This window comes from Mesoplodon mirus, assembly GCF_964341445.2.
Source record: "Mesoplodon mirus genome assembly, chromosome: 3".
NCBI classification, from domain to species: domain Eukaryota; kingdom Metazoa; phylum Chordata; class Mammalia; order Artiodactyla; family Ziphiidae; genus Mesoplodon; species Mesoplodon mirus.
This window is the reverse complement of record NC_138978.1, coordinates 172,951,292-172,978,063: the sequence shown is the minus strand read 5'-3', so window position 1 is coordinate 172,978,063 and position 26,772 is coordinate 172,951,292. Positions and strand designations below refer to the sequence as shown.

The following is a 26,772-nucleotide window of genomic DNA, read 5'->3' as shown; positions in this document are numbered from 1 at the left end:
TATAGACTGTCATACAGAGTGAAGTAAGTCAGAAAGAGAAAAACAAATATCGTATATTAACGCATATATGTGGAACCTAGAAAAATGATACAGATGAACCAGTTCGCAGGGTATAAATAGAGACACAGATGTAGAGAACAAATGTATGGACACCAAGGCTGAAAACGGGGGTGGTGGTGGTGGTGCAATGAATTGGGAGATTGGGATTTACATATATGCACTAATATTTATAAAACAGGTAACTAATAAAAGCCTGCTGTATTAAAAAATAAAATATAATTCAAAATAAAAGTAAACGTGTTAATATGGTAGGTGCTCAATAAATAAAAACATCATTATCATCATCATCGTGATCATCAGGAACTGAATCAAAGTCTATGAGTTGTACTTATTTCATATCCATTTATATTCAGTCTGATTAAATGAATTCATGAATAGGAGAATGAATGATTATTTCTAGAAAACAGTAAAGGGGAGCAGACTAGAGAGAACAAAATGACAAATTTGGTCTCAAATTGCGAGGTTTACTTTGCTCTAAAGTAGCAAGTAGGGCCTGGCCTTCGTTACCCAATACTTACTAGACAACCAGCGACATCTCTGAAATTTCTGCTCTTGAAGTTTGTGCATAAGAAGGGAGGCAGCACTGATATGCATGCAGCAAACACATTTCTGTATTATAAATATGGCACAGTAATTACGATGGCCACCCCAACTGGTGAAAAGTATGCCTGCTTTTGCTCAAGCTCAGAGGGGCCATTGTCTCCCAAAACGAGTGCTTTGTGCATCATGCAATGCCAGGCAATGGTTGGTCCAGGGCACCGAAGCATCTAAACTCAATGCAAGCTGCTTTAAATGTTAACATTCAGTCCTATTTCTCAAAGTGTGGATGTCTCCATCTCTATAATAACAGCTTTCCACCTGCTCAGAAGAACCAGTGTAGAAGCTGCACTTCCCACCAGACCTCTGGGAACAGTGCTGCAGCAGGCATCTGAGCTGGGGTGGGGGTGACAGACGCCACAGTGGAAGTGCCTACGAGGTCATTCTTGTCCCTGCCACGATTTCATGGGGAACAGTCATGCAGACACTATCCATCTTGTATTAAAATCTGAACAATGAGAGTAGGAGCTAAAGATTAGCTTTGATGGAGTGCTTAGGGGTAGACAGAGGAGAATATGCTGATGAACTGACTTTGTTGTTGTTAGCTAGAGCGATCTAGAAATTAAGAAAAAAAATTCTGTGGCTATGACTTGAGCAGAAGGGAGAGGGGGACCAGGCAGTGGAAAATAGAATGCAGCATCTGAAAGTCATAGAAACTCAAGGCTGAAGGATAACTAACGGGTTATCTATGTTAATTCTGAGGAAGGACATTATTTTTTTGGTCAAAACATATTATCCAGTGAACCTGATGAAAGGTCACGAATCTGGAGAAGAACCATTTAGGAAAGGAAACACATGCTCAATTCAAAGCTGTCGGTTCCTGGGACATATTCTACACATGGACAGCCTTAGTGTGCTGATGCGGGACAGCCTGGTGCATGGCATGCAGCCGCTGGAGCTGTTTGGAGACTGAGGAATTATTTCAAACAGTCTGTGAAAGGTTGTGGCTTCCTCAGTGATGTGTTTGTGGTTTGCAGATGAATGGACTAAGAATTAATTCTCACATAGAAATAAATATGTGTAATATTTACATATGTATCCAATCCCAGTGGGGACCGGTGAGTGATGCCATGTCTGCATCTATCAGGAATTCGCTTTCTTGCCAGAGTTCAGTGATGCTGTATTATCTCATGAGAAACTGCAGAGACTGAAATGGGAGCAGCACCTTGGTTCCCACCAAACAAATAAATCCCGCACGCACTTATGTGGGAGTTGGTTGGATAATTTTTTTTTTTTCCTGTGCAGAGTGGTGCTATTCCTGAATCCCTAAAAGCTTGCAAGCACAGAGAGGATAGATGCTCACTTCTCAGTGTCGGGCTCAGTGCTGCAGAATGGCCTTCAAAGTGGGAAGAGAAAAATGTCCCCACCTACACATGTCCAGTTCCCTGGGAGGTGATTCAAGCTAGTTAAAGTGATGTAAGGGAAGGTTTCAAATAAGAGAGTTATCAGGAGTTTTCACTGTGGGAAGGTGTGGGAAAACAGTTCTCACTCCAAAGGGCTGTTAAAAGGATCAAATAAAATGATGCTTGTGAATGAAGTCTTTTTCCACTATAAAACATCATCATATCAATGTCAGGTTTCACCACTGTTACAGTTCCTATGCGCCTGTGATGTTTTGTTATTCATTCAAGAAATTTATTAAGGGCCTACTTTGTGCCAGGCAATATGCTGAGATGCTGAAGAAATATGACCTAATTCATGCCCTAGAGGTTTCATTCAATTTAGAAAAGCATATACCGTCATGACTCAGGAAATTTAAAGATGCCACTAAAATGTCTAGACACACCAATGGGATAGTGAGTCACGCACTGCTTACCATGGTGATACGGCAGTCTCATTCTGCTGCTGCTCCAAGTGTCCCTTTGAAAAAGTACCATTTCCTTGACAACCGTGGTAGCTCTCAGCTCTAACACCACACAACCAGAAAGAGTTGCAGCCAAGTGAAGCCTTCCTTAGAGGGACCGCTTCTAAGTTGACTTGCTGTGTCTTTCTGAGTAATTCTCTCCTCTCTCCCCCCACCCTTTGGTTCTACCAACCATCAGTGACATATCTGGGTGATGTAGTGGGATGAGGAAGAGGGAGGGTAGGGTGGTGAAGGAGGATGGGCAGACCATTGCAGACCAAAGCCAAGGATAAATGTTGCTACCAGAGATTTGAATGTCTTGGGCAACTTAAGAAAAGTTGCACATCTCTATTTGTCAGTCTTTGATATCAAGACTTTCTGCCTACCTACATAGCTCCATGTTCATTAATTTCCTAGCATCTTAATGATTGGTGGGCTCCTTCTACTCTACCCCAGAATGTGAAGCCCCTTTGGCCTTGGATTCAGGACCTTTCACAGTTATATCCTACACCCTAGCCATGCCTGTTTTCCTGCTGTGATGGAGTAAGAACAGATTCATGGAGGCCTTTTGGAAAGCTGGACAAGGTCCCTGCCCCATCAGATAGCTACTGATATCAGCTGACCTTGATCTCTGAATTTACCATTTATCATTGCTTCAAACAGAAAAATGTTAAGAGTTTGGAGATGCATATCCCTAGAGACATTGTGCCCCACTGGGGCATCTGTGGAGTAATGCTCTCTGGTTGCAGAGAATAAGCATAACCCACAAGGCTGTTCTTCCAAGCATCACACTGTGGAGAGATACATCATTTGAGTCAGCCAACCTTCAAATGTTGACACTTTTGGATTCCTTTGTCCAAAGCAGAAATGTCTGACTTGTTTGCAGACTGAAGAACTTGGGACAAGTTACGTTGTCAACATCCAGTGTAAGTTATCAGGGTAAATAAATATACACACAATCTCCTAGTCAACTCAAAGGCTAGGTCATGGGATATTTGGCATCAGCCCAGGGAGCCGGAAAGGAACAAAATTTCACAGACTGGAATTACATAGTTATCTATAAAGCACTAGCCTCCTTTTTTAGTCTGTAATTTTATACTATGTTTGCCACTCTGACCTGGAACGGGGTTGGCTTCTTCCAAAAAAGTCCCGCGGGAAAACATACATTCCCAAATGGGTTCAGCAGCCTTGAATGTGATGAGTAGTTATTGTGATAGAGAGAAAAGAGCACTGAAACAGGAGTCAGTACACTTCAGCATAGAAGTGAACCCCCATGAAATAGCTGGGTGGTTTCGGGCAAGTCACATCCTTGCTCTATTCTGTTTGTTTCCTTTTCTGCCAAAAGAAGGGTATAGGAGCATTGGGTTGATGACCTGTAAGGTCTCTCCCAGTGTGAATATTATTCTGGCGTTTTCTTCCACTCATCCATCCATCCATCCACCCATCCATCCATCCCCTTCTATAGGCTAGATGCTATATTTAAAACTTGTTTGTGACAGCCCAGGCTTATTTGAAGCCAGAAACCTGGACCAGAGCACCACCACCACCCCACCCCCTCCTGCAAGCTCCCCTCCAGCCCCAGAAGCAATAAGGAGTTGCGTTTGGCTGCTAAACTCACCAGCAGGAATATGGGCATCTCTTGCTGTAGCGACAACAGTAAAATTGCCACTCGCGATCCAGCACTGACTCGAAGTAGCGGCTCTGGAACCCTGCCACCAGTCCATTGTTGGAGCATGTCTGGTACCTGAAGAGAAGAGAACAAGTCCAAGTAAACCAACCACAATCATGCACAAGTAGAGCCCCCCTTTCCAAGATCCCAGCTCCCTCAGTTATTGAGTCATGCCACTCTTTCAATGACCTAGATTCCTTACAATTTATTCCATTTTAATGCAAATCATAAAAAAACTTTGTTTTACTGGTAGGAATGATGTATATTTGCCATTCAAATTCAAATGATTCACAGTCTTTCAACCGAAGGAAAATTGGGAAACTCTGCTCTTGTTGGACCTCTATGAATATACTGTTAGATGGAGGAATGCATAAATAAATGGATATAGAGGGCATCTAGAATTTTTACAAATGCAATATTATATTCATGCCATTTAAAATAAAAGATAGTGGCGCACTATCCCTGGTGGCGCAGTGGTTGAGAGTCCGCCTGCCGATGCAGGGGACACAAGTTCGTGCCCCGGTCCGGGAAGATCCCACATGCCATGGAGCGGCTGGGCCCGTGAGCCATGGCCGCTGGGCCTGCACGTCCGGAGCCTGTGCTCCGCAACGGGAGAGGCCACAACAGTGAGAGGCCCGCGTACCGCAAAAAAAATAAATAAATAAAATAAAATAAAATAAAAGATAATATAATTCACATTACTTGAATTAAAATAAAAAGAATACAAAGAGAAGCTTTCACAAGACCTTCTTAGAAGCATAAGCCTGGAGACTGAGCACAAGGATACTCAGCAGGCAAAGCCCAGATGGGCACAGCGATTTGTACAGGGTGATCCAGTACAAGCTGTGGGGAGCTGGGACCACAACCCCAAATTTTCACAACGTATCCAGGACTCTTTCTATATTGCCCACTAGACAGCAAGCTCTACGTGGTCAGGGAGTGTTTGGTCAAAATTCTATCCCCAGTGCCCACTGTGGGTCCTGGCCTATGAAGGCAGTCCTTACAGAGCGGTGACGGGCCACCTGAACTCCTCAAACATCCTCTAAGGGTCCCTTTCGTGTCCAAGCTGCTCAGTTCTGATTCTTCTAGTCCACAGACCCTCCCTGCAGTCACATGAATTTTCACTGTTTCATTCTATCCGGGCTGCTGTTGGTCTAGGAATCAGCCTGTTTCCTCTTCACAGCACCTTGCTAGCTAAGCCTTGGCTTAGAACAGTGTAATCATTTCTTCCTTTGTTCCATCTCCTGTCCCACTTTCTCCCACTCCTTCCCCACATCCCACCGGGGCCTTAAGGCTTGCTCCTTTTGCTGTGTTGATGAGGTTGCTGTTCTCCACCTGGCCACAGTGGGCTCCCACCTTGCGTAGAGTGAGAGCTTTCACAAGACCTTCCAAAGGAGGTCTTTAGCTACCTCTGCTTCTTTGTATTTTTACCCACCTGGCCATTGATCATGTTCCCTCTTATGAGTAAGCAGAGAAGGCAGTTGTCTCTGTGTCACGACCTGACAGCTGCTGGAATACAACCCTGCTTTTCAAGGAAAGGTAAGTTTCCAGAAAATATAATAGATAAAGTAAGAATAAGTACCCGATGCTGATAGGTGAGAGGGACCTTGCTGACACACAAACTATAAAACCATCAGTGACTGGATTTCATTTCATTCTTTTTAATTATTGGAAATGATCTTCTGGGTCTGACAAAACTAGATATTAAATATATTTCATGTCTGGTCAGAAAGCATCTGTACTTTTTATCATTTATTATTCATTTATGCTTATATATATTCAAACGTGTTTATTTATCCATTCATTCATTCATTCATTCAACAAACTTGTACTCCCTCACTATTCTGTTTCAATCACTGTGCTTCTGTGTTGAAAGAAGAATTGAGAGATGGGCTTGGTACTTGGTCACCATACAAACTGGCTTGAATTCCCTGTTCCCAGGACCTGTAAGAATTTCTGAAAGACCTTAGAAAGCTCAACTGTAGGAGATCAATAGTGCAATTTATGACATAAATTGAGACCTGTGCCCTTTGATGGTCTAGTCTTCTTTGCTCTACCAGTACTTGCATCTCATCAGAAGTATCACCACCTTGGAAAACACCTGGTACATATCAGGAAGCCACACACTTGGAATGGACAACCAAGGTCTGAAGGGTAGCCTTGGGGGCTGATCTTCCAGCATGGTCTTATTCTATCCTAATCCTAGCAATGCAAGTGAAAGCCAACTTCAACAGAAAGCTGTAAGAGTTGTAAACAAAGCTCATATGTGTCCAAAGAGAAACAGTGCAGCAAACTGGTGCTGTGATCTTCCTCCTTACCATCACTAAAATTCTGCTGTCCTCTAAAACAGCCCTTTCAGAACTGAGCCAGGCTGTGGTTTCCCTGGAGCTGTTGTTCCACTGTCTTGGTTTGTCCTGTACACTCAGACTATCACGGGGATAGCATTCCCAGGGTGGTGAGTTCCCATAAGCAAAAATAAATGTAGCAAGATAAGCTGAATGGTTTCACGGGGTACCAGTTCTGAAGGCCATCCAAGTTCCATGAATTCTCTGCCGGCTGCCAGCCAGGCAGCTGACCCCATAGTCCTCTATGGAAGTGTGTGTGTCACTCTCTCACACACCACCTCAGATAACACTGCCCTGTGAAGATTATTTGGACACTACAGGCCCAGGGCCTAAGAACATATGATGAAAGTTAGACAACCAAACAGAGCTCACTTCCCCCAGCTTCTGTCCCATTGCACTCACATTTTAGTAGAGTGAGCCTGCACTGGAGTTTGGCAGTACATGAGGCCAACACAATGAAATTATTCCTTCTAGAATTGGATTTTTGTAAGGGTACATTTTCACACTCATGTGGGAGCAGTATAGCAGGGCGGTTAAGAGCATGGGCTATGCTCTTAACCACTTCTGACTGTGTCACCTTTGACAGGCTTCAGACCCTCTAATGGTCTCAGTTTCCTCATCTGTAAAATGGGCATAATAACAGTATGTACTTATAAAGTTATTGTGAAGACCAAATAAGGTGATGCATATTCAACTCTGGGGATAGTGTCTATTAATGATTAATAAATTACTTACTATTGTCGTCATACTTTCATTTAGTCCACAGGGCACTTGTGAGTATACTCTGTGAAATCTGCCCTTGGCTTCCCAGTCTCCATCAGTGGAAAGCTGGTGGACTCATATGTGTTCCTTGAGCTGCTGTTTCCCTAAAACAAAGCTCACAGCAGTCGACTGTCTTAGTCACTGACACACCCACTTTGTAGCATAGATATTTGAGTATGACTTATTGCCCCCAATAGATGGTAAAGTCCTTGAAGGAGAAAGATCACTTAATCTTCAATTTGAATTCCCCACAGTGCCTGACAATGGGATCCAGCAAATGTTTGATGGAAGAATGAATGAACAAATGAATGATCAGAGCATCTTCCATTATCAGAGGCAGAATGGACTTTTAAAAGCCTGTCATTCAAATCCAGGAAGGGCCCTGAAACTCCCTCCAAGTAGTTCTCAGGAACTCACGTGAGCGATCCATCTTCCCACTTCCACCTTCTCTTTCAGGAACAAAGCCTACTCCAGGACGAGGGTGCAAAATGAATAAACTTTAGGCATTTCTCTCCCTTTCAATCACCTTTTTTAAAAGTACCTTATTTAATAAGACTCACCTAAACATTTGGCCACAAACTGCAGGATTGCAAACACAGGAGCCAGGCAGGTGAGAAAGGGAATGAGGGCAGCCTGTCAATTGGAGTGGCGGGGGATGTTGGAGAAAACTTGAATCATTAAAGTGATTCAGATTCAATTTTTAAAAAAGGTTGATGGTGAAAAGACATTCCTGAGGATCTGCTTCACTTCCCAGCACTTGGTTGTTGCTCCTGAATGGTCCACAGAAAAGAGTTTGAGCCCAAGACTGCAGCTTTCCTGATGAACAGTGACAGGACCCCAGCTGAGCCCTAGGCACAGACTCCCTGAGAACATTCCCTTAGAGTCTCAGGACCCTGGGGTGCCCTCATTCAGGACTCTCTCCTCTCCATTTGAAAAGACATATTTTCTTTCTTATCATCCCTTTGAAGCCTGGAGGCTCAGTTTCACAAACTGGAGCACTGTTAGCCGTGCTCCACCTGACATTAGAAACTTTCTAGAAGGAAAATCAGCAGGCAGTTACTCCTCTGACAATAGTCATGGACCTTTTCTGAGAAAGTGGTCTTTCTGAAAGTGGTTTATCTCAGGGTCTTCACCCTTAAAAGCAAAGACAAAACCTTCTCCTGTGTCCACAATAGCAAAACAAGGAAGCGATAGGATGCAGGGGAAAGAGCCCTTATTGAAGAATCAGCAAACATGAGTTCTGGTCCTAGCCCTGACCTTCACATGCTGTGTAGAGCCTCATCTAAGTCACTGTGAAGATGAAATAAAATGATGCCTGCAAAAATCTTGGTGAAGATAGAAACAGGAAGATCCAGGATCCAAACTCAGATTTTTCTGAGGCCAAAGCTCCTGTTCATGAACTTTCAGGGAGCACAAAATGCTGCTCCAGGATTGTCATTCTGCTTCTGGTCCAATCTCCAGCCAGGCTTTCTCACTGCTTTTTTGTGTTCTTCATTGGGTCCAGGGCTGTTGGTCAGGCCCAATGATGGAGGCCAGGACTGGAAGGTGTGCACATATCTGGTTTTGCTGGTGAACAACTCTGTGAAGTTTTAGTCTCTTCTTCCAGTCTCTGCTGGTCTCAGTCCCAACTCAAAGAAAGTCCAAACTCTTAGCAAGTTGGGGGTGGCATTGGGTTGAGTGGAGAACAGGGTAAAGGAAAGCAGCACTATCTTGGTTAAGAGCTTTTACAATCCCATCAAATGGGTGGGCTGGTTGTGCTGGTATCTTTCTTCCAGCTCTATAAACATACAGACGTGTTTCCAGGACTGCTAGCCAGTCTTCAGCTCCACAGCAAATATGGAATAAGAGCAGCTTTGATCATCATCCAGGCTGGTGGCCACTCCATGTGACCGGGAGACCATGTGGCAAAGCTCTTACTCCCCAGTGTTTCTCTCCCAACCCAGCTTGATGAGGGTTTAAATTCCACCAAGGGGGACTCATTCTTTTAGAGTAAAGTTTGACTCCTGTAAATTCTATTTTCCTCAGAATAATCCTTTCAGTTGCTCTCAGACATTTATAACATGGGTCACAGAATTTCAGAATGTTTGTTAAGTCTTTCAACAAATAGTCATTAGAACCTACTCTATGTCTGGTGCTGTACTTGGTCTGCAATCCTTTCCAGACAACTGTGCCAATAAGAGACACCACAACAATACAGATATTGGAGAGAAGAAGTAGATTGGTACTAAAGGCAGAGAAGAGAAACAAGAGACTGGCTTGGGATGGTGGGGCAGTGAAATGGCAAGGGGCAGAGGCAAACCAGTTTGGGAGCACGTTTACCTACTTAAAGGAGCTTTAAAAGTTCTGGATTTCTCTCTTAAGCCCCAACAGAATGACTCCATTCCCCATCTTGTCCTTTCTGCTGACATTTATACCTACTTCCGCAAAATGGAGATGATAATTTCTACTCTGATAGTATTACATGAAGATTAAAGAGATGCTATATGTTGTGTCTACCCCAGAGCATAGCACAAAGTTTATTATGAAACGGCAGGAAAGGAGCTCTCCCAGACATCTCCGTCTGAATGCTAAGACTGAGCTCCACCCAACAGCAAGCAAACTCCAGTGCTGGAAGCCCAATGCCAAACAATTAGCAAGATAAAAGCACAACCCCACCCATTAGCAGAGAGGGTGCCTAAAATCACAATAAGGTCACAGACACCCCAAAACACACCACTGGACACAGTCCTGCCCATCAGAAAGACAAGATCCAGCCTCATCCACAAGAACACAGGCACCAGTCCCCTCCACCAGCAAGCCTACACAACCTACTGAACCAACCTTGCCCACTAGGGGCAGGCACCAAAAACAACAGGAACTATGAACCTACAGCCTGTGAAAAGGAGACCCAAAAAACATTAGGTTAAACAAAATGAGAAGAAAGAAATATGCAGCAGATGAAGGAGCAAGATAAAAATCCACCAGACCAAACAAATGAAGAGGAAATAGGCAGTCTACCTGAAAAAGAATTCAGAGTAATGATAGTAAAGATGATCCAAAATCTTGGAAATAGAATGGAGAAAATACAAGACACATTTAACAAGGACCCAGAAGAACTAAAGAGCAAACAAAAAATGATGAACAACACAACAAATTAAATTAAAAATTCTCTAGGAAGAATCAATAGCAGAATAACTAAGGCAGAAGAATGGATAAGTGACCTGGAAGATAAAATAGTGGAAATAACTACTGCAGAGCAGAATAAAGAAAAAAGAATGAAAAGAATTAAGGACAGTCTCAGAGACCTCGGGGACAACATTAAACACACCAACATTTGAATTATAGGGGCCCCAGAAGAAGAAGAGAAAAAGAAAGGGTCTGAGAAAATATTTGAAGAGATTATAGTTGAAAACTTCCCTAACATGGGAAAGGAAATAGTCATCCAAGTCCAGGAAGCACAGAGAGTCCCATACAGGTTAAATCCAAGGAGAAACATGCCAAGACACATAAAATCAAACTATCAAAAATTAAATACAAAGAAAAAATAGTAAAGGCAGCAAGGGGAAAGAAACAAATAACTTACAGGGGAATCCCCATAAGGTTAACAGCTGACCTTTCAGCAGAAACTCTGCAAGCCAGAAGGGGATGTCAGGAGATAATTAAAGCGATGAAAGGGAAATACCTACAACCAAAATTACGCAGCAAGGATCTCATACAGATTCAACAAAGAAATTAAAACATTTAGAGACAAGCAAAAGCTAACATAATTCAGCAGCATCAAACCAGGTTTACAACAAATGCTAAAGGAACTTCTCTAGGCAGGAAACACAAAAGGAACGGACCTACAAAAACAAACATAAAACAATTAAGAAAATGGTAATACGAACATATATATTGATAATTACCTTAAATGTAAATGGATTAAATGCTCCAACCAAAAGACACAGACTGGCTGAATGGATACAAATATAAGACCTGTATATATGCTGTCTACAAGAGACCCACTTCAGACCTAGGGATACATACAGACTGAAAGTGAGGGGATGGAAAAAGATATTCCATGCAAATGGAAATCAAAAGAAAGCTGGCGTAGCAATTCTCATATCAGACAAAATATACTTTAAAATAAAGACTATTACAAGAGACAAAGAAGGACACTACATAACAATCAAGGGATCTATCCAAGAAGAAGATATAACAATTGTAAATATTTATGCACCCAATATAGGAGCATCTCAATGCATAAGGCAAATGCTAACAGCCATAAAAGGGGAAAGTGACAGTAACACAATCATAGTAGGGGACTTTAACACCCCACTTTCACCAATGGACAGATCATCCAAAATGAAAATAAATAAGGAAACACAAGCTTTAAATGACACATTAAAAAAGATGGACTTAATTAATATTTATAGGATATTCCATCCAAAAACAACAGAATACACATTCTTCTCAAGAGCTCATGGAACATTGTCCAGGATAGATCATATATTGGGTCACAAGTCAAGCCTCAGTAAACGTAAGAAAACTGAAATCATATCAAGTATTTTTTCCGACCACAATGTTATGAGACTAGATATCAATTACAGGAAAAAAATGTAAAAAAATACAAACAGATGTAGGCTAAACAATACATTACTAAATAACCAAGAGATCACTGAAGAAAGGAAAGAGGAAATAAAAAAAATACTTAGAAACAAATGACAATGAAAACATGGCAACCCAAAACCTATGTGATGCAGCAAAAGCAGTTCTAAGAGGAAAGTTTGTAGGAATACAATCCTACCTCAAGAAACAATAAAAATCTCAAATAAACAATGTATCCTTTCACCTAAATCAATTAGAGAAAGAAGAACAAAGAACCCACCAAAGTTAGCAGAAGTAAAAAATCATAAAGATCAGATAAGAAATAAATGAAAATGAAATGAAGGAAGCAATAGCAAAGATCAATAAAACTAAAAGCTGGTTCTTTGAGAAGATAAACAAAATTGATAAACCATTAGCCAGACTCATCAAGGAAAAAAGGGAGAAGACTCAAATCAACAGAATTAGAAATGAAAAAGAAGTAACAACTGACACTGCAGAAATAGAAAGGATCATGAGAGATTAGTGCATGCAACTATATGCTAATAAAATGGACAACCTGGAAGAAATGGACAAATTCTTAGAAAAACATCTTCCAAGACTGAACCAGGAGGAGCTAGAAAATATAAACAGACCAATCACAAGCACTGAAATTGAAACTGTGATTAAAAATCTTCCAACAAACAAAAGCCCAGGACCAGCTGGCTTCACAGATGATTCTATCAGACATTTACAGAAGAGCTAACACCTATCCTTCTCAAACTCTTCCAAAATATAGCGGAGGGAGGAACTCCCAAACTCATTCTATGAGGCCACAATCACCCTGATACCAAAAACAGACAAAGTTGTCACAATAAAAGAAAACTACAGGCCAATATCACTGATGAATATAGATGCAATAATCCACAACAAAATGCTAGCAAACAGAATTCAATAGCGCATAAAAAGGATCATACACCATGATCAAGTGGGATTTATCCAAGGAATGCAAGGATTCTTCAATATATGCAAATCAAACAATGTGATAAACCATATTAACAAACTGAAAGGTAAAAACCATATGATAATCTCAATAGATGCAGAAAAAGCTTTCAACAAAATTCAACACCCATTTATGATAAAAACTCTCTAGATAGTAGGCATAGAGGGAACCTACCTCAACATAATAAAGGCCATGTATGACAAACCCACAGCCAACATCGTTCTCAATGGTGAAAAACTGAAACCATTTTCTCTAAGATCAGGAACAAGACAAAGTTGCCCACTCTCCCCACTATTATTCAACATGGTTTTGGAAGTTTCAGCCACAGCAATCAGAGAAGAAAAAGAAATAAAAGGAATACAAATCAGAAAACATGAAGTAAAGCTGTCACTGTTTGCAGATGACATGATACTATACATAGATAATCCTAAAGTTGCTACCAGAAAACTACTAGAGCTAATCAATGAATTTGGTAAAGTAGCATGATACAAAATTAATGCACAGAAGTCTCTTGCATTCCTATACACTAATGATGAAAAATGTGAAAGAGAAATTAAGGAAACACTCCCATTTACCATTGCAACAAAAAGAATAAAATATCTAGGAATAAACCTACCTAAGGAGACAAAAGACCTGTATTCAGAAAACTATAAGACACTGATGAAAGCAATTAAAGATGATACAAACAGATGGAGTGATATACCATGTTCTTGGACTGGAAGAATCAACATTGTGAAAATGACTCTACTACCCAAAGCAATCTACAGATTCAATGAAATCCCTATCAAATTACCAATGGCCTTTTTTACAGAACTAGAACAAAAAATGTTAAAATTTGTATGGAGACACAAAAGACCCTGAATAGCCAAAGCAATCTTGATAATGAAAAATGGAGCTGGAGGAATCAGGTTCCCTGACTTCAGACTATACTACAAAGCTACAGTAATTAAGACAGTATGGTACTGGCACAAAAACAGAAATATACATCAATGGAACAGGATAGAAAGCCCAGAGATAAACCCATGCACATACTGTCACCTTATCTTTGATAAAGGAGGCAAGAATATACAATGGAGAAATGACAGCCTCTTCAATAAGTGGTGCTGGGAAAACTGGACAGCTACATGTAAAAGAATGAAATTAGAACACTTCCTAACACCATACACAAAAGTAAACTCAAAATGGATTAAAGTCCTAAATATAAGGCCAGACACTATAAAACTCTTAGAGGAAAACATATGCAGAACACTCTATGACATACATCACAACAAGATCCTTTTTGACCCACCTCCTGGAGAAATGGAAATAAAAACAAAAATAAACAAATTGTACCTAATGAGAGTTAAAAGCTTGTGCACATCAAAGGAAACCATAAACAAGACAGAAAGGCAATGGGAGAAAATATTTGCAAATGAAGCAACTGACAAAGGATTTTTCTCCAAAATTTACAAGCAGCTCATGCAACTCAATATCACAAAAACAAACAACCCAATCCAAAAATAGGCAGAAGACCTAAATAGACATTTCTCTAAAGAAGATATAAAGGTAGCCAACAAACACATGAAAGTGTTCAACACTAATCATTAGAGAAATGCAAATCAAAACTACAATGAGGTATCACCTCAAAGTGGTCAGAATGGCCAGGATCAAAAAACCTACAAACAATAAATGCTGGAGAGGGTGTGGAGAAAAGGAAACCCTCTTGCACTGTTGGTGGGAATGTAAATTGGTACAACCACTACGGAGAACAGTATGGAGTTTCCTTAAAAAACTAAAAATAGAACTATTCTTTGGCCCAGCAATTCCACTAGTGGGCATATACCCTGATAAAATCATAATAAAAAAAGAGTCATGTACCACAATGTTCATTTTAGCACTTTTTACAACAGCCAGGACATGGATGCAACCTTAGTGTCCATCGACAGATGAATGGATAAAGATGATGTGGCACATATATAAAAAGAAATATTACTCAGCCATAAAAAGAACTGAAATTGAGTTATTTGTAATGAGGTGGATGGACCTAGAGTCTGTCATGCAGAGTGAAGTAAGTCAGAAAGAGAAAAAAAATACTGTATGCTAACACATATATATGGAATCTTAAAAAAATTGGTTCTGATGAACCTAGGGGCAGGACAGGAATAAAGATTCAATGTAGAAAATGGACTTGAGGACACAGGGAGGGGGATGGTAAGCTGGGGCAAAGTGAGAGAGTGGCATGGACATATATACACTACCAAATGTAAAATAGATAGCCAGTGGGAAGCAGCTGCATAGCACAGGGAGATCAGCTCGGTGCTTTGTGACTACCTAGAGGGGTGGGATAGGAAGGGTGGGAAGGAGATACAAGAGGGAAGGGATATTGGGTATATGTATACATATAGCTGGTTCACTTTGTTATACAGCAGAAACTAACACAACAGTGTAAAGCAATTATACTCCAATAAAGATGTTTAAAAACAAAAAGAGGCAGGAAGGCAGGAAAGGTAGTAGTTGTTATTATTACTATTATCATAAATATTTGCAATTAAATGGAAAGAGAAGCTACATCCTAGTCTCCACAAAACACTTTCTGTTGGAGCCTACATTAGAAATTATCAAGGTTGAACCCTTCCAGTGGGGCAGTAATATTAGCCTCAGAAAGTAGATAATAAAACATAATTTGAAGCTCATCTGCTCCAAGAAATCTTCCTTTCTTGACAATTCTAACTCTTGCTGATTTTTCTTTGTCATGACACGTTGATGTCACTATCACACATTTCACCTAACATATACTATCTCTGAACCATCTCATCGTGAGATAGTGCAGGGGTTTTGAAGGTAAACACTGTACCACTGATTACTGGTCCCCCTGCCACAATGATGGGGGTATGAACAGTCTCTTTAAATAATGCTGAGTTATATGCAGTCTGCTCTCTTCCTGCCCACACCTGGGTAAGAGTTCTGCTATCTTCTCCATGTCGGGTTTTAATTCTGCTAGTATCTAGCAGGTTTCAAGATGGTGAATCAGAAATGAACTGCTGAACAGCTTCTCTGGATAGAAAGCCATAGGACAGGACAAGGGAAAAATAGCAATTCTTCCCAAAACACAAACTCCTGCCCTGTTTTAGAAAAATACAAGCAGTAGAGGCTAACCCAAAGGCCTCTGAGAAGATCCAGGTTATATTATGAGATGTATTTATGTCCTGAGATCACTTTTGGCCTGAGAACATTCCAGGTCATGCAGGGATTTCAGGCTTAATTAACCACAGGAGCTCCTGAAGTCAATTATTTACAATATCTGTTAACCAAGAGATCTAATACTACCACTCTGTTATCTGAAATGTGAAAAATATTTGACACTCATATTGTACACTTAATATGTATACTGAATTATATGTTCCCAAAACAAAATGGTACCTATCAGTGGTCTTTGTAATCTAGCAATTTGTATATTTCAACTCCAGCTTTATAATTTACCAACTGTGTGATATTTCTCTCCTTGAGTTTCAGTTTCCAGAGAGTAGTCATAATAGTAAGGATAAATAACTCTTATAAAGGACCTACCATGTGCCAGGCATTGTGTTAAGCACTATACCTGCATTAATTATTTTAATCACCAAAACAATCCCGTGAAATGGGCTTGGACAATCAGTTCCCCACCACCACCACCATTTGATGGATAAGGAAACTCAGGTTTAGAGAGGTTAAGTAATTCCCCAAAGGACACACAGCCAATACATATATATTATCTCATTTAATTCTCACAACAATTCTGGGGCATTGTCTTTGTAGAAGTAGAAGCTGAGGCTTAGAAAGTTGACATGACTTGCCTAAAGTTAGTAGTGGGGCTGCATTTTGAGAACTGTTCTGTTTGTCTCCAAAGTCCATATTCCTTCCATTACTTCAAGATACCTCGAAGAAACACACATACACACAGAGAGAGAGAGAGAGAAAGGTATCCTAACTCTGTGGAAATCTCTTATTCATTAGGAATATTATATCTGACAAGTATGCAGACAGAAGCAAATCCCCTACTGGGAGGAGTGAAAGTTTACCATCCTTATGAGCACAGCCAAGAGCCATTTTGCAAAGCCCTAGTTCCCTCAGACAATTGATTCCTAGATCTCAGGACAGTGACCAAGATGGAAAGTTGGCAAGAATCCTAGATCTGCTATAACTCTATTCTCCCACACTCAGCCTTGTTTCCCTCAGAAGTCAATCTTACATAGATGTGATATCTTCTATAGCCCAGAACTGACTACAACTTTATTCAAGACCAAAAATACCACCAACATTTAATATTCACCGGCAGCACTGTGGCATCAGCACTGGGGCTTGGGTTCCACCTCTGCACTAGCTATGAGCAGGCAAGTCTCCTAGTGCTTCTGAACCACGGTCCTTCATGTATAAAATGGGGAAAATAGTAATGCTGCCTTGCAGTATTATTGTGAAGATCAAATAAGACTAGACCATGAGTAGCACAAGGGCATAGACTGTATGTTATTTACCTTCATAATCTTGGAGTCTGGCAAAGTTTGTGATAATAAACATTTGGTAGTGAATGAATAAGCAAATGAATGTATGAATGAGGAATACTTTATAAACTATAAAGCACTATATCAATTAGGATTAAGATAATAGCACTTATACTTAAGGTACCTGTTTCGTTGCTTTTTCAATTGCTTCACTCTTGGCTTTAATTCCTAATCTATGATGTAGGGAGGTTATTCTAGATTTTACATGAGATCCCTCCCAGTGCTGAGATTTTGTGATTCTGTTACGCTCTGCCTTTTAAACTCCCAATATGTACTCTACCAGCCTGCATCCTTATTTTTTAATCTTTTAATTCTGAAATAATTTTTTAGATACAGAAGATTTGTAAAGATAATACATAGGATTCATGTATGCCCCTCACCTAGCTTACCCTAAAGTTATCTTTCATCACTCTGGTGCCTTTATGAACACTAAGAAATTAACATTGTACACCACTAAACTCCAGACTTCATTTAGGTTTTACCAGGTTTTCCATTAATGCACTTTTTCTCTTACAGGATCCAAACCAGGATACCATGTAGCATTTAGCCCATATGGCTTTTGCAATGAAAAGTTTTACTATTGTGTTTTTAAAAGCATATTGGGACATTAAGATTTGGGGGATAATGGAAACCTAATAAAGAATTTATCCTGAGGTAACAAGTGTGTCAGCCATCCTCTACGCATGGTTTGGAGAACTTCAGGAAAAAGACCAAAAAAGACCATCCTGCATGGCGGTGAATGCAAGAAAGAAGACCAAAAAAGACCATCCTGCATGGCAGTGAATGCAAGAAGCCAAAATGAGATGTGTACAATAAAATTGAGCTCCATATTATAGACACTGGAATATTGAGAATCAAAAATGTAAGCATAAGTTTGTTTTTGAAGTCTGTGAGTCTGTTTGTAAATAATTCATTTGTATCATTTTTTTAGATTCCACATATCAGTGATATCATATAATATTTGTCTTTCTCTGTCTGACTTATTTCACTTAGTATGATAACCTCTAGGTCCATCCATGTTGCTGCAAATGGCATTATTTCATTCTTTTTTATGACTCAGTAGTATTCCACTGTATATATGTACTGGGGGGAGAGATAAATTAGGAGTTTGGGATTAACATATACACACTACTATATAGAAAATAATCAACAAGGACTTACTATACAGCACAAGGAACTCTACTCAACATTCTGTAATAACCTATATAGGAAAAGAATTTGAAAAAGAATGGATATATGTATATGTATAATTGAATCACTTTGCTGTACACCTGAGACTAACACAACATTGTAAATCAACTATACTCCAATATAAAATAAAAAATTAAATTTAAAAATGTAAGCAAAATGGATTCCCTTGCAGGAAGATCTCAGGCTTCTTTGTTGAGGGCACTGTGGGCTGCTCGATGCACTAACTAGTCTTATTTGGTCTTTTGCTACATATTTAGTGGGGCCCACTATGTGCCAGCATTATTCTAGTGCTGGGCAATATTCTATACAGTGGTGAATGAGACAAAGTTCCTATATTCATGAAGCTTATAATCTGCAGGGGACAAACTATAAATACAAATCATGTAATGACAAGAGCACTGCAGGAAACGTAACACAGTTTGGGGAGTAGAGTGTGAGAGACGTTGGTTTAGAGGAGGTGGTCTGGGAAAACTTCTCTGAAGAGGTGAGCACTGTGCGTACTGAATGATCAGAATAATGAATCAGGACGGATTGCTCCGTACCAGACAGAACCTTGGTCTCAGTTAGAATCAGATTATGGAAAACTGAGTTCCTACTGTAAAAAAATTAATAAGCAGAAACCTCAATTAGAGTCAGGAGACCAGAAATGGGTGCTCTCATACTCTTCAAAGATAGCAGAGCCCAACAGAAGAAGAAAGACTTCCTCTTCTTGCCTGGCAAGAGCTCAGCCAATGAGAGATTGTCATAACACAACCAATGAAAAGCCATGAACTTTGTTTAATATAGGCCCTCCCAACTTCCTTTTCCCCTCTATAAGAGTTTTCTCCTCTCCATTTTGCGGGGGACTTGTGCATGCCTCACTATAGTTGTAGACCCCAAATTGCAATTCTTTGCTCCTCCAAATAAACCCATTTTTTTCTGGAGTTATAACTCGCCGTCTATTTGTCTTAGGTCAACATTTTGTTGTTCCATATGGGGGTCCAGTGAAGATCCCTGATTACTCTGAGGCTTGTAAGCAAACAGGTGTGGTACCACATTGAGCTCATTGTTGCTCACTGCTTTTCTAACTGACCCTGGGGTTTGAAGGCAAGTCTTTCTCCTGGATCTGAGCTTCACTCCCTTTGAGTTTTGAAGCTCTCCAGGTTTTATTTGGGATCTGTTTTAAGGTTTCATCTTTCTTTTGGTTAAGACCTTGTTCTGTATGCAACTACTCATTTGGCACTTTGGCCTGATTTTTGAAATCAGACTGATCCAGCTTGAACTGGCTAACCATCAGCCCATTCCTTCAGGAATAGGGACTGTTCTATTGGAACTGTGCTGAGCAGCTTCCTGCCTGGCTCTTCCAAGACTAGACTGTTCCCTTAGAACTGGCTGGTATTAGGCCTGCAGGCTGTTTGAGCTATTTGAGCTGCTTAAGTTGTTTGAAAAGAATTATCTTACTCTAGAGAAAAAGCTCTGAGAAATAGGATCCCAGTTATCTAAACATTTTGAGGGCACTCCTTTCCTACAGGGATCCTGGCCATTTTATGTTTGAAAACCAAGGTCCTTCTTCATGTGCATGTCTAACCAAACTGGATTGACCTAACTGAAAGCAATTTAGAATATCAATGACCATTATGGGGAAATTTTGAAATCCCTAAATGTACTTTTCTTAAAACCAAATTGGACAACCATAGCTCTAAAATTTCCAAAACTAAATGGAATGCCTATTTCGATTGGTATTTTTAGGCTTCCAAACTTTATCAGCAGGGGACAAATTTAATTGCATTTTGCAAAATAAGATTTTAAGATGAACTAAGGTAAACAATTAAAGAAAGGTAACATGGCTCCCAAAGCCTCAGGCTCTTCTTCCTTGGCTTCTCTGTCTCAGGCTCCATCTCCAGCACCATCTTATCTCACTCCTCCTCCTGATCAGGCCCCACTTCCATTGCCAGCTTCCCCCTTCCCTTCTTTTTGCCTGACTACACCTCCCTTACATCCCCAGTTCCCCAATACTAATTCTCTTGCCAGACTTCCCCTTTTCTCTGAAACTCTCTCCACTCCCTTTTCCTCTGAACTTATCAGAATCTATCCCTTTAAAATTAAGCCTTTGGGGGATCCAGAGGCTAAATCCTTAATTTCTTATATTTCCTGGACTAATGCTGAACTGCGAGTCATGGTCAGAGATTCTCCCAAAGTAACTGGAGATCCTCACAGATTTGCTGAATTAATATAGTCATTCAGATTTATCAACCTGGTTTCTACGACTTAACATCAGTTTGTTCAAATGCTTGTAGGTGAAGGCCAGGCCCAGCATTGAATGAAAACTGTTAGTACAGGAAAGCCCGACAGTTCTCTAGAATTACAACCATGAGACCAGCCCACTAACTTATTACATGATCAGGCTCAGGCAATCAATAAGTGACTTCGTTGAGGAATTCCTAGGGCTTTTCCAAAGCCTGTTGAATGGAACAAAATTCAGGCTTGCACACAAAAATCTGATGAACCTGTTTATGACTATTACAATCGATTTCATATTATTCTTAAAGCAAATTCTGGTCTTTCTTCAGATGTTGATTCCACCCATGTAGCTTGTAACTCTATGTTTAGTAATAGGCTGACCCAGAACATCTCCCTTCTGGTAAAAAGGACCAGGACGGAACAGGAAAATTTGTCCACTCCAGATTTAGTTAACCTGATAAACCAGCTCTCTCATACTTTAAATGAGTCACCTAAAAGGAAGACTGACAAAATTCTTAACCTTCAACTCCAGCAAGCGAAGGCCCCTAAATGACCCCCCACCCACCCCGAGTTTCTGCTATTATTGCAAAAAGCCAGGACACTGGAAAAGAATTTGCTACAAATTTAAGTGCTTTAGGTGCCTTCAGCCCTCTAATCAGCCTTTTCTAACATCCTCCTGGTTCTCAGTGACTAAGCTCCTGGGAACTGTAGGAGCTCTTCCCAATCCTCCCTCTTAACTGACTTGAAGAACGTTTCTCCAGATGGGGGATAAATCTCTTCCAGACCTCACTGACACTGGAGCCACACTCCTGGTACTCAACCCCTCTACTATCAATCACTCCTTGCCTTGTAGCATTAAAACAATTCAAATAGTAGGGATCTCTAATAAACCTCAAGAGGTTTCTGTCCTTGAACATATTCCCTTTTGTTTAGGCCCTTTGAAAGACACATACCCCTTTCTCCTTAGTTTCTCTGCCCATCCATTTATTAGGTCAATACTTCTTAGAGAAGTATATAGAACTTTCTTTCTCCCAAAAGGAGAAGCAATTCTAGAGTTGACAGTAGTTATCAAAGCAGCCAACCAGGTGAATTAAATGACTCTTTGACATCTTTTATTTGCTTTGTTTTTGATGGCATTAGAGTTTATTCTGGAAACACTCATCACCTGCCCCTATTGAATCAACTACCAACCCCCTTATGGGCAAAATCTACAGCTGATATTGGGAAAATTCACAGCCCACCTCCCATCAAGATTCAAACAGATCTTTTAAAACCTCTTCCCAGAGTGAATCAACATCCTGTAAGTAAAGAAGCCCTTCAAGGCATAAAAACCATCTTAGAAGATTACAAGGCTCAAGGCCTCACTGTCCCTTAACTAGTCCCTGTAATGCTCTTATTTTACTGGTGAGAAAACCTAAGGACTTAGAGTTGAGGTTTGTCCAGGACCATTTAACCATTTCAGTAGAAGCTCTCCTGAAAATTCTCATCACACCCAACATTTCTCAGCTGCCTCACTTCATAAGAAGTCCTTCTGTTAGCTGTTCCTCACATCACTCTTTTATGTTGTAATAATCTTAATTCTGCTACTCTTCTCCCCTCTGTCACTGATGAAGTTCCTCTTGACTGCTTAACACTGATGGATCACCTACTGACTCCTTGTAAATGATCTGTAGGAAATTCTTTGGGTAATGTTGACTATTCATGGTTCACTAGTAGTTCTTATTTAAAAGGTGACAATGGCAAATATTGTGCTGAGTATGCTATTGCAACTTCTTTTGGTATTGTTGAGGCAGTACCTTTATCTATGGCTACTTCAGCCTAACAGGCTGAATTATATGCTCTTATGTGGGTTTGTACCTTAGCCAAGGATAAAACTGCCAAAATTTGGAGTAGCTCATGATTTTTGAATGTTGTGGAAGTAACATGGTTTCCTCTTCTCTATCATATCATGTGACTTATCTTTGGTAAATTCATAAATTCAAATAATTAGCTCTAAAACAAGCTGCCATTTTGAAATATCTTCATGGGAATTCTTTGAAGCCCTGGGGAAAAAGCAGATGCCAATATACTGAATGCTCTTCTTCTGAATTCAGATTCCATGTAAAGCTGGTTTGCCTCAAATTAGCCTCATCAAATTTCAGATTCACAAAATCTTTATTGACTGTCCATGATGTGCCAGGAATTTGTTTTAGATTTAGATTTGTTTTAGAGTTCTCCTACACTTTATCCTGTAAGCATCACGGTAACACCCTCTAACAGCTTGTGAGGTGGGTGTCACACTCTTTTCTTTTTTTCCAGAATGAGAAACTGAATGCCCAAGACCACAGAGCTCAGAGATGATAGAAACAGGAGCTGCAAATCAAAGTTTCCTGATTCTAAGACCAGAGCCCCTTCCACCACACTCCAGCTCAGCCTCACTACAAAATTCCAGTTTCATCTTGTTCCACACGGGACCCACATGTCCTACAGCCTGGGTCAACCCAGGTTTGAGAAGACTCCCCAAGAACAACTGAGGCATGCTCTGAGATGGCAAAATGCCACTCATGGAACCCAGGTAAAGCCTCCAAGCAGTTGTTAGTGAGCGACCAGCATGCACACTTCAGAATCTGCCTACTGAAGAAGTGATTTTCAACAGAGAAACCCTAGCCAAACAGCAGTGTTACAAGTCACTCAGCCATGACGGAAACACTTTTTAAAGACTGTGCTCCAATTAGCAAGTGTCTTTAGCAGACCCTATGTATTGTTGTCACATCTGTGTTCAAGATTCCTCGTCCCCTTTTAAAATAAGCCTGCAAGCTAATGTAGTTATACAAGGCAGCCAAATTGCACAAAACTGTCAACTCTTCCTCCAGAACAGATTAAGACCCTGCAGCCAAAGGGAAGATATAACTGCTCCCCAGTTTATGAGCAATTTCTTTCCTTCCAGATTTTTCACTGACGCTGGAGTCTAAATTCAAAGCAATAATCATCCAACAAAAATGCCTCTGGGATAATTGGGATCAGTTCTGGGGCAGCTGAGTCCTACTGTTTTTCATGTTTGTACATTTTTTACTCTGTGATTGATGGAGGAGGAGATGAGAAAACAGAGGGTGGAAAGGGAGAAAGAAAAAAATATCATTTGACTCTGCATACTCAAAAATGTGGAAGAAGAGAAGGTGGAAGAGAGATCGTGCCTGTCAGTTTCTCATTCGACTCGCATTGGTCAAACAAAATCATATCATTTCTACTCCCTCTCATACTTTTCTTCAAATAGTTTGGGAGTTAATGACAAACCAGTCACACCCTGGCAAGTTTGAAACTAAACATAATTTGCCTTCTCTCCCTAGCAGGGGTAAACTCAAGAATCAACAGAATGAAAGAAAAATCCAACTGTCTTTTCAGAGCCAAGCAGAGGGAAGAGAATTGGAGCCATGGAGCCTTGCGAGATCATTCAGTCTGACCTCTCACTTTCCAAATTAGGTGGGAGCCTAGACAGCTGAACCTGTGGTTCAAGGTCACCCGGCAAGTTGTCTTTAGAACAAGGATCTAAATCCAGACCTCCTGATTCAGAGCCCAGGGCTCTTCCTTTGGGGCTTAAGAAATCATCTGAGTGTGTTTTGTTGTGGCTCTACAAGGGGAACATTAGAAAGGGGCCCCACCCATATAATAGCCCCCTAAGTTGGAGGACTAGACAGACAGTTGTAATTTGGGCGTCCCCATGCTCTGTGCCAGGCAACTGGCCTGGCTACAGGGAACCACTGGAGACTGTCAGTCATTGAGGTGAGGCTGGATTCTGAGTCAGCCATGTGTCAGAAGGGGTTTTGAATAATTAAATCTGCTCACTAGAGGCAGTTGGGGGGGGATGAGAAAGGCCCAATAATGGGGCCCCTGACCTGAAGCTGCCTGTGTGACCCTCTCCCCATCCCTTCCACAGGCTGGTTGAGCCCCTCCTCAGTCATGGTAGTAATTAAGCTGGTCCAATCCCTCCAGGGCTGGCTTCTGCTGTGATTTGCAGAGCCCTCCGTCCTCAGGATGAAGAACTGCCCTGAGTCCAGTCCTGTGGCCCTGGCTGTGCTGACTGAGCCCACACTGGGCAGAGGGAGCAGACACTCAAGTCTGTCTCACCCATCACCAGGGCTAAGCACATACACTTTGGAGCTGAGACTCACTGGATCCAAATCCTTGGTCTACCACTTCCCAGCTGAGGAAACCCCTGATCTCTAGACTGTGTTCTGTCTACCTATAAAATGACTTAGAACTTTGTTTTGAGCATTAAATGAGATAATCCATATAAATCACCCAGCATGGTGCTTGCTCAGGGTAAGCACTCAATCAATGGCCGCTGTTTTTATTACTGAGTGGTCCCCTCCACCCATCAGTCTTTTCCTCTTGATCTCCCATCATTGTTCTGTGTGCTGCTGGAGTGACCCTCAGAGTTTTGTGCTTGACCATCCCTAACCCCCATTACACCACATGCATGCTGGGAGTCCTCAAAGAATCTTCTCTCTACAGTTACCATAACAGCAGCCTGCCAGGTGGGCTTCCTCTTTCCCAGGCCAGCCTTCCACAGGGTCTGCTTCCACCCATTCCCCCGACCCACCCAGTGGTCCTGCTTTCATCCTGGCTGCTGTGATTATCTGGCCTCACAGACCATAGCTCCTAGGATGGGCTCTGACCAAATACTAGGGTGAGACAGTCACATCCACGGTGAAGACACAGGCTCAGACCATTTCCATGTCATTAACCATGGCAGAGCCCAGTCAGAAGAGAACAGTCCTTCTCCCCAAGAGACTTTAGTAAACTATTTCCCAGCAATGAAACCCATTTTAAATTCAGACAGAGAGAAGGACCCTGGTACTCAAAACTGAGAGAACACATTTAATCAGGGCAGGAGAGAGCTATTTAATTTCACTTCTCTTTGCCTAAGCTTCTTTGACCCCTCTCCCCACTCGTTTGCTCTACATCAATATTTCTCAAACTGTCTGTGATGAACGTCCCATTGTTTATCTTCCCCAAACTATTGGGTACCAATACTTTCGTAAAACAGTCAAAATAAATTACTACCAAACTAAAATGTCACTTGGATGTCACAGCAATATTAAATTGCTGTAAGGTTCCGTAAATACTTTCAATTTCTGTTCTTAACTTTTGGCGAACTGGTAAACGTTTCGCAGACCCATACTAGTCCTGGACCAAACTGAGAGTAGGGCTGCTTCTGGAAGGAACAGAACCACAGAGGAGTCCATCTGCCATGGACATCCCCCATTCTGGGTTTTTGTCCTGTAATGTAGTCTGCTCAGCAGTGACCCTGCCCCACCCAGAGCATGCAATGGAAAAGTTCCTGGTAGAACTTGCCCAGTCTCTAGTAAGTGCTGTTCCCTGAGCGTCAAGCATCCCCCAGTGAGAGGGATATGCTGTGATAATACCGGCCGTGTGCAGCCCCCTGGCTCTTACCATTCCATTCCAGCCCTGTTGATCTCCTCCCACCAGCATTCCGTAGGCTCCCCCAGGCTCTGAGGGGTGGGCATGCAGGCGTAGTTCCACTGTCTGTCAGAACCTTCCTTCTTGTTGAAGATGCTCCTCACGGCCACCACCACCTGCCCATGGGGACACTGGTAGCTGAAGCCCTGCCGGTTCAGATTCACCCACGCATCATCACTATATTCATGGTACTGCTGATATGGGTACTCGTAGTCACCATACTGTCCCCAGGTCACGGTGACCAGTGGCAGAAGCACCCACAGAAGAGTGAGGTCCATGCTGTCTGGGTTTCTGGCAAAAAATGTCACCCTATGTCTGCTGGGCTGCTGGTTTTATACAGCTGCTGCTGACATGTGGCTTCCAGATGTGGGCGAGCAAGCAGGCTCCAACTGCAGTGTGTCATCGTTTAAACAAAACTTTTCAGCGCGGAGATATTGGCCATAAGTACATTCAGTTTGTTTTAAGGTGGAATTCTAAGAAAACGTAAGGAACATGCAAATGGAAGAAACTCCCTAGAGAAGGAACAACTTAGCAGATAGATTATAAAAGCAAATGGCTTCACA

At 41.3% G+C, this 26,772-nt stretch overlaps 1 protein-coding gene across 1 annotated transcript in view; it reads right to left on the bottom strand.

Annotated features, from left to right (window-relative positions):
* Window positions 1–26,498, bottom strand: part of DPT (dermatopontin) — a 40,971-nt gene extending 14,473 nt beyond the window's left edge. The window contains exons 1-2 of the mRNA XM_082613913.1: window positions 26,183–26,498; window positions 4,119–4,244 (exon numbers count right to left, since the gene is read on the bottom strand). Coding sequence (XP_082470039.1) covers window positions 4,119–4,244; window positions 26,183–26,487 — 431 coding nt within the window. The 5' untranslated portion in view covers window positions 26,488–26,498. The remainder of the gene's footprint in view (window positions 1–4,118; window positions 4,245–26,182) is intronic.
* Between the last annotated feature and the right edge of the window lie 274 nt (window positions 26,499–26,772).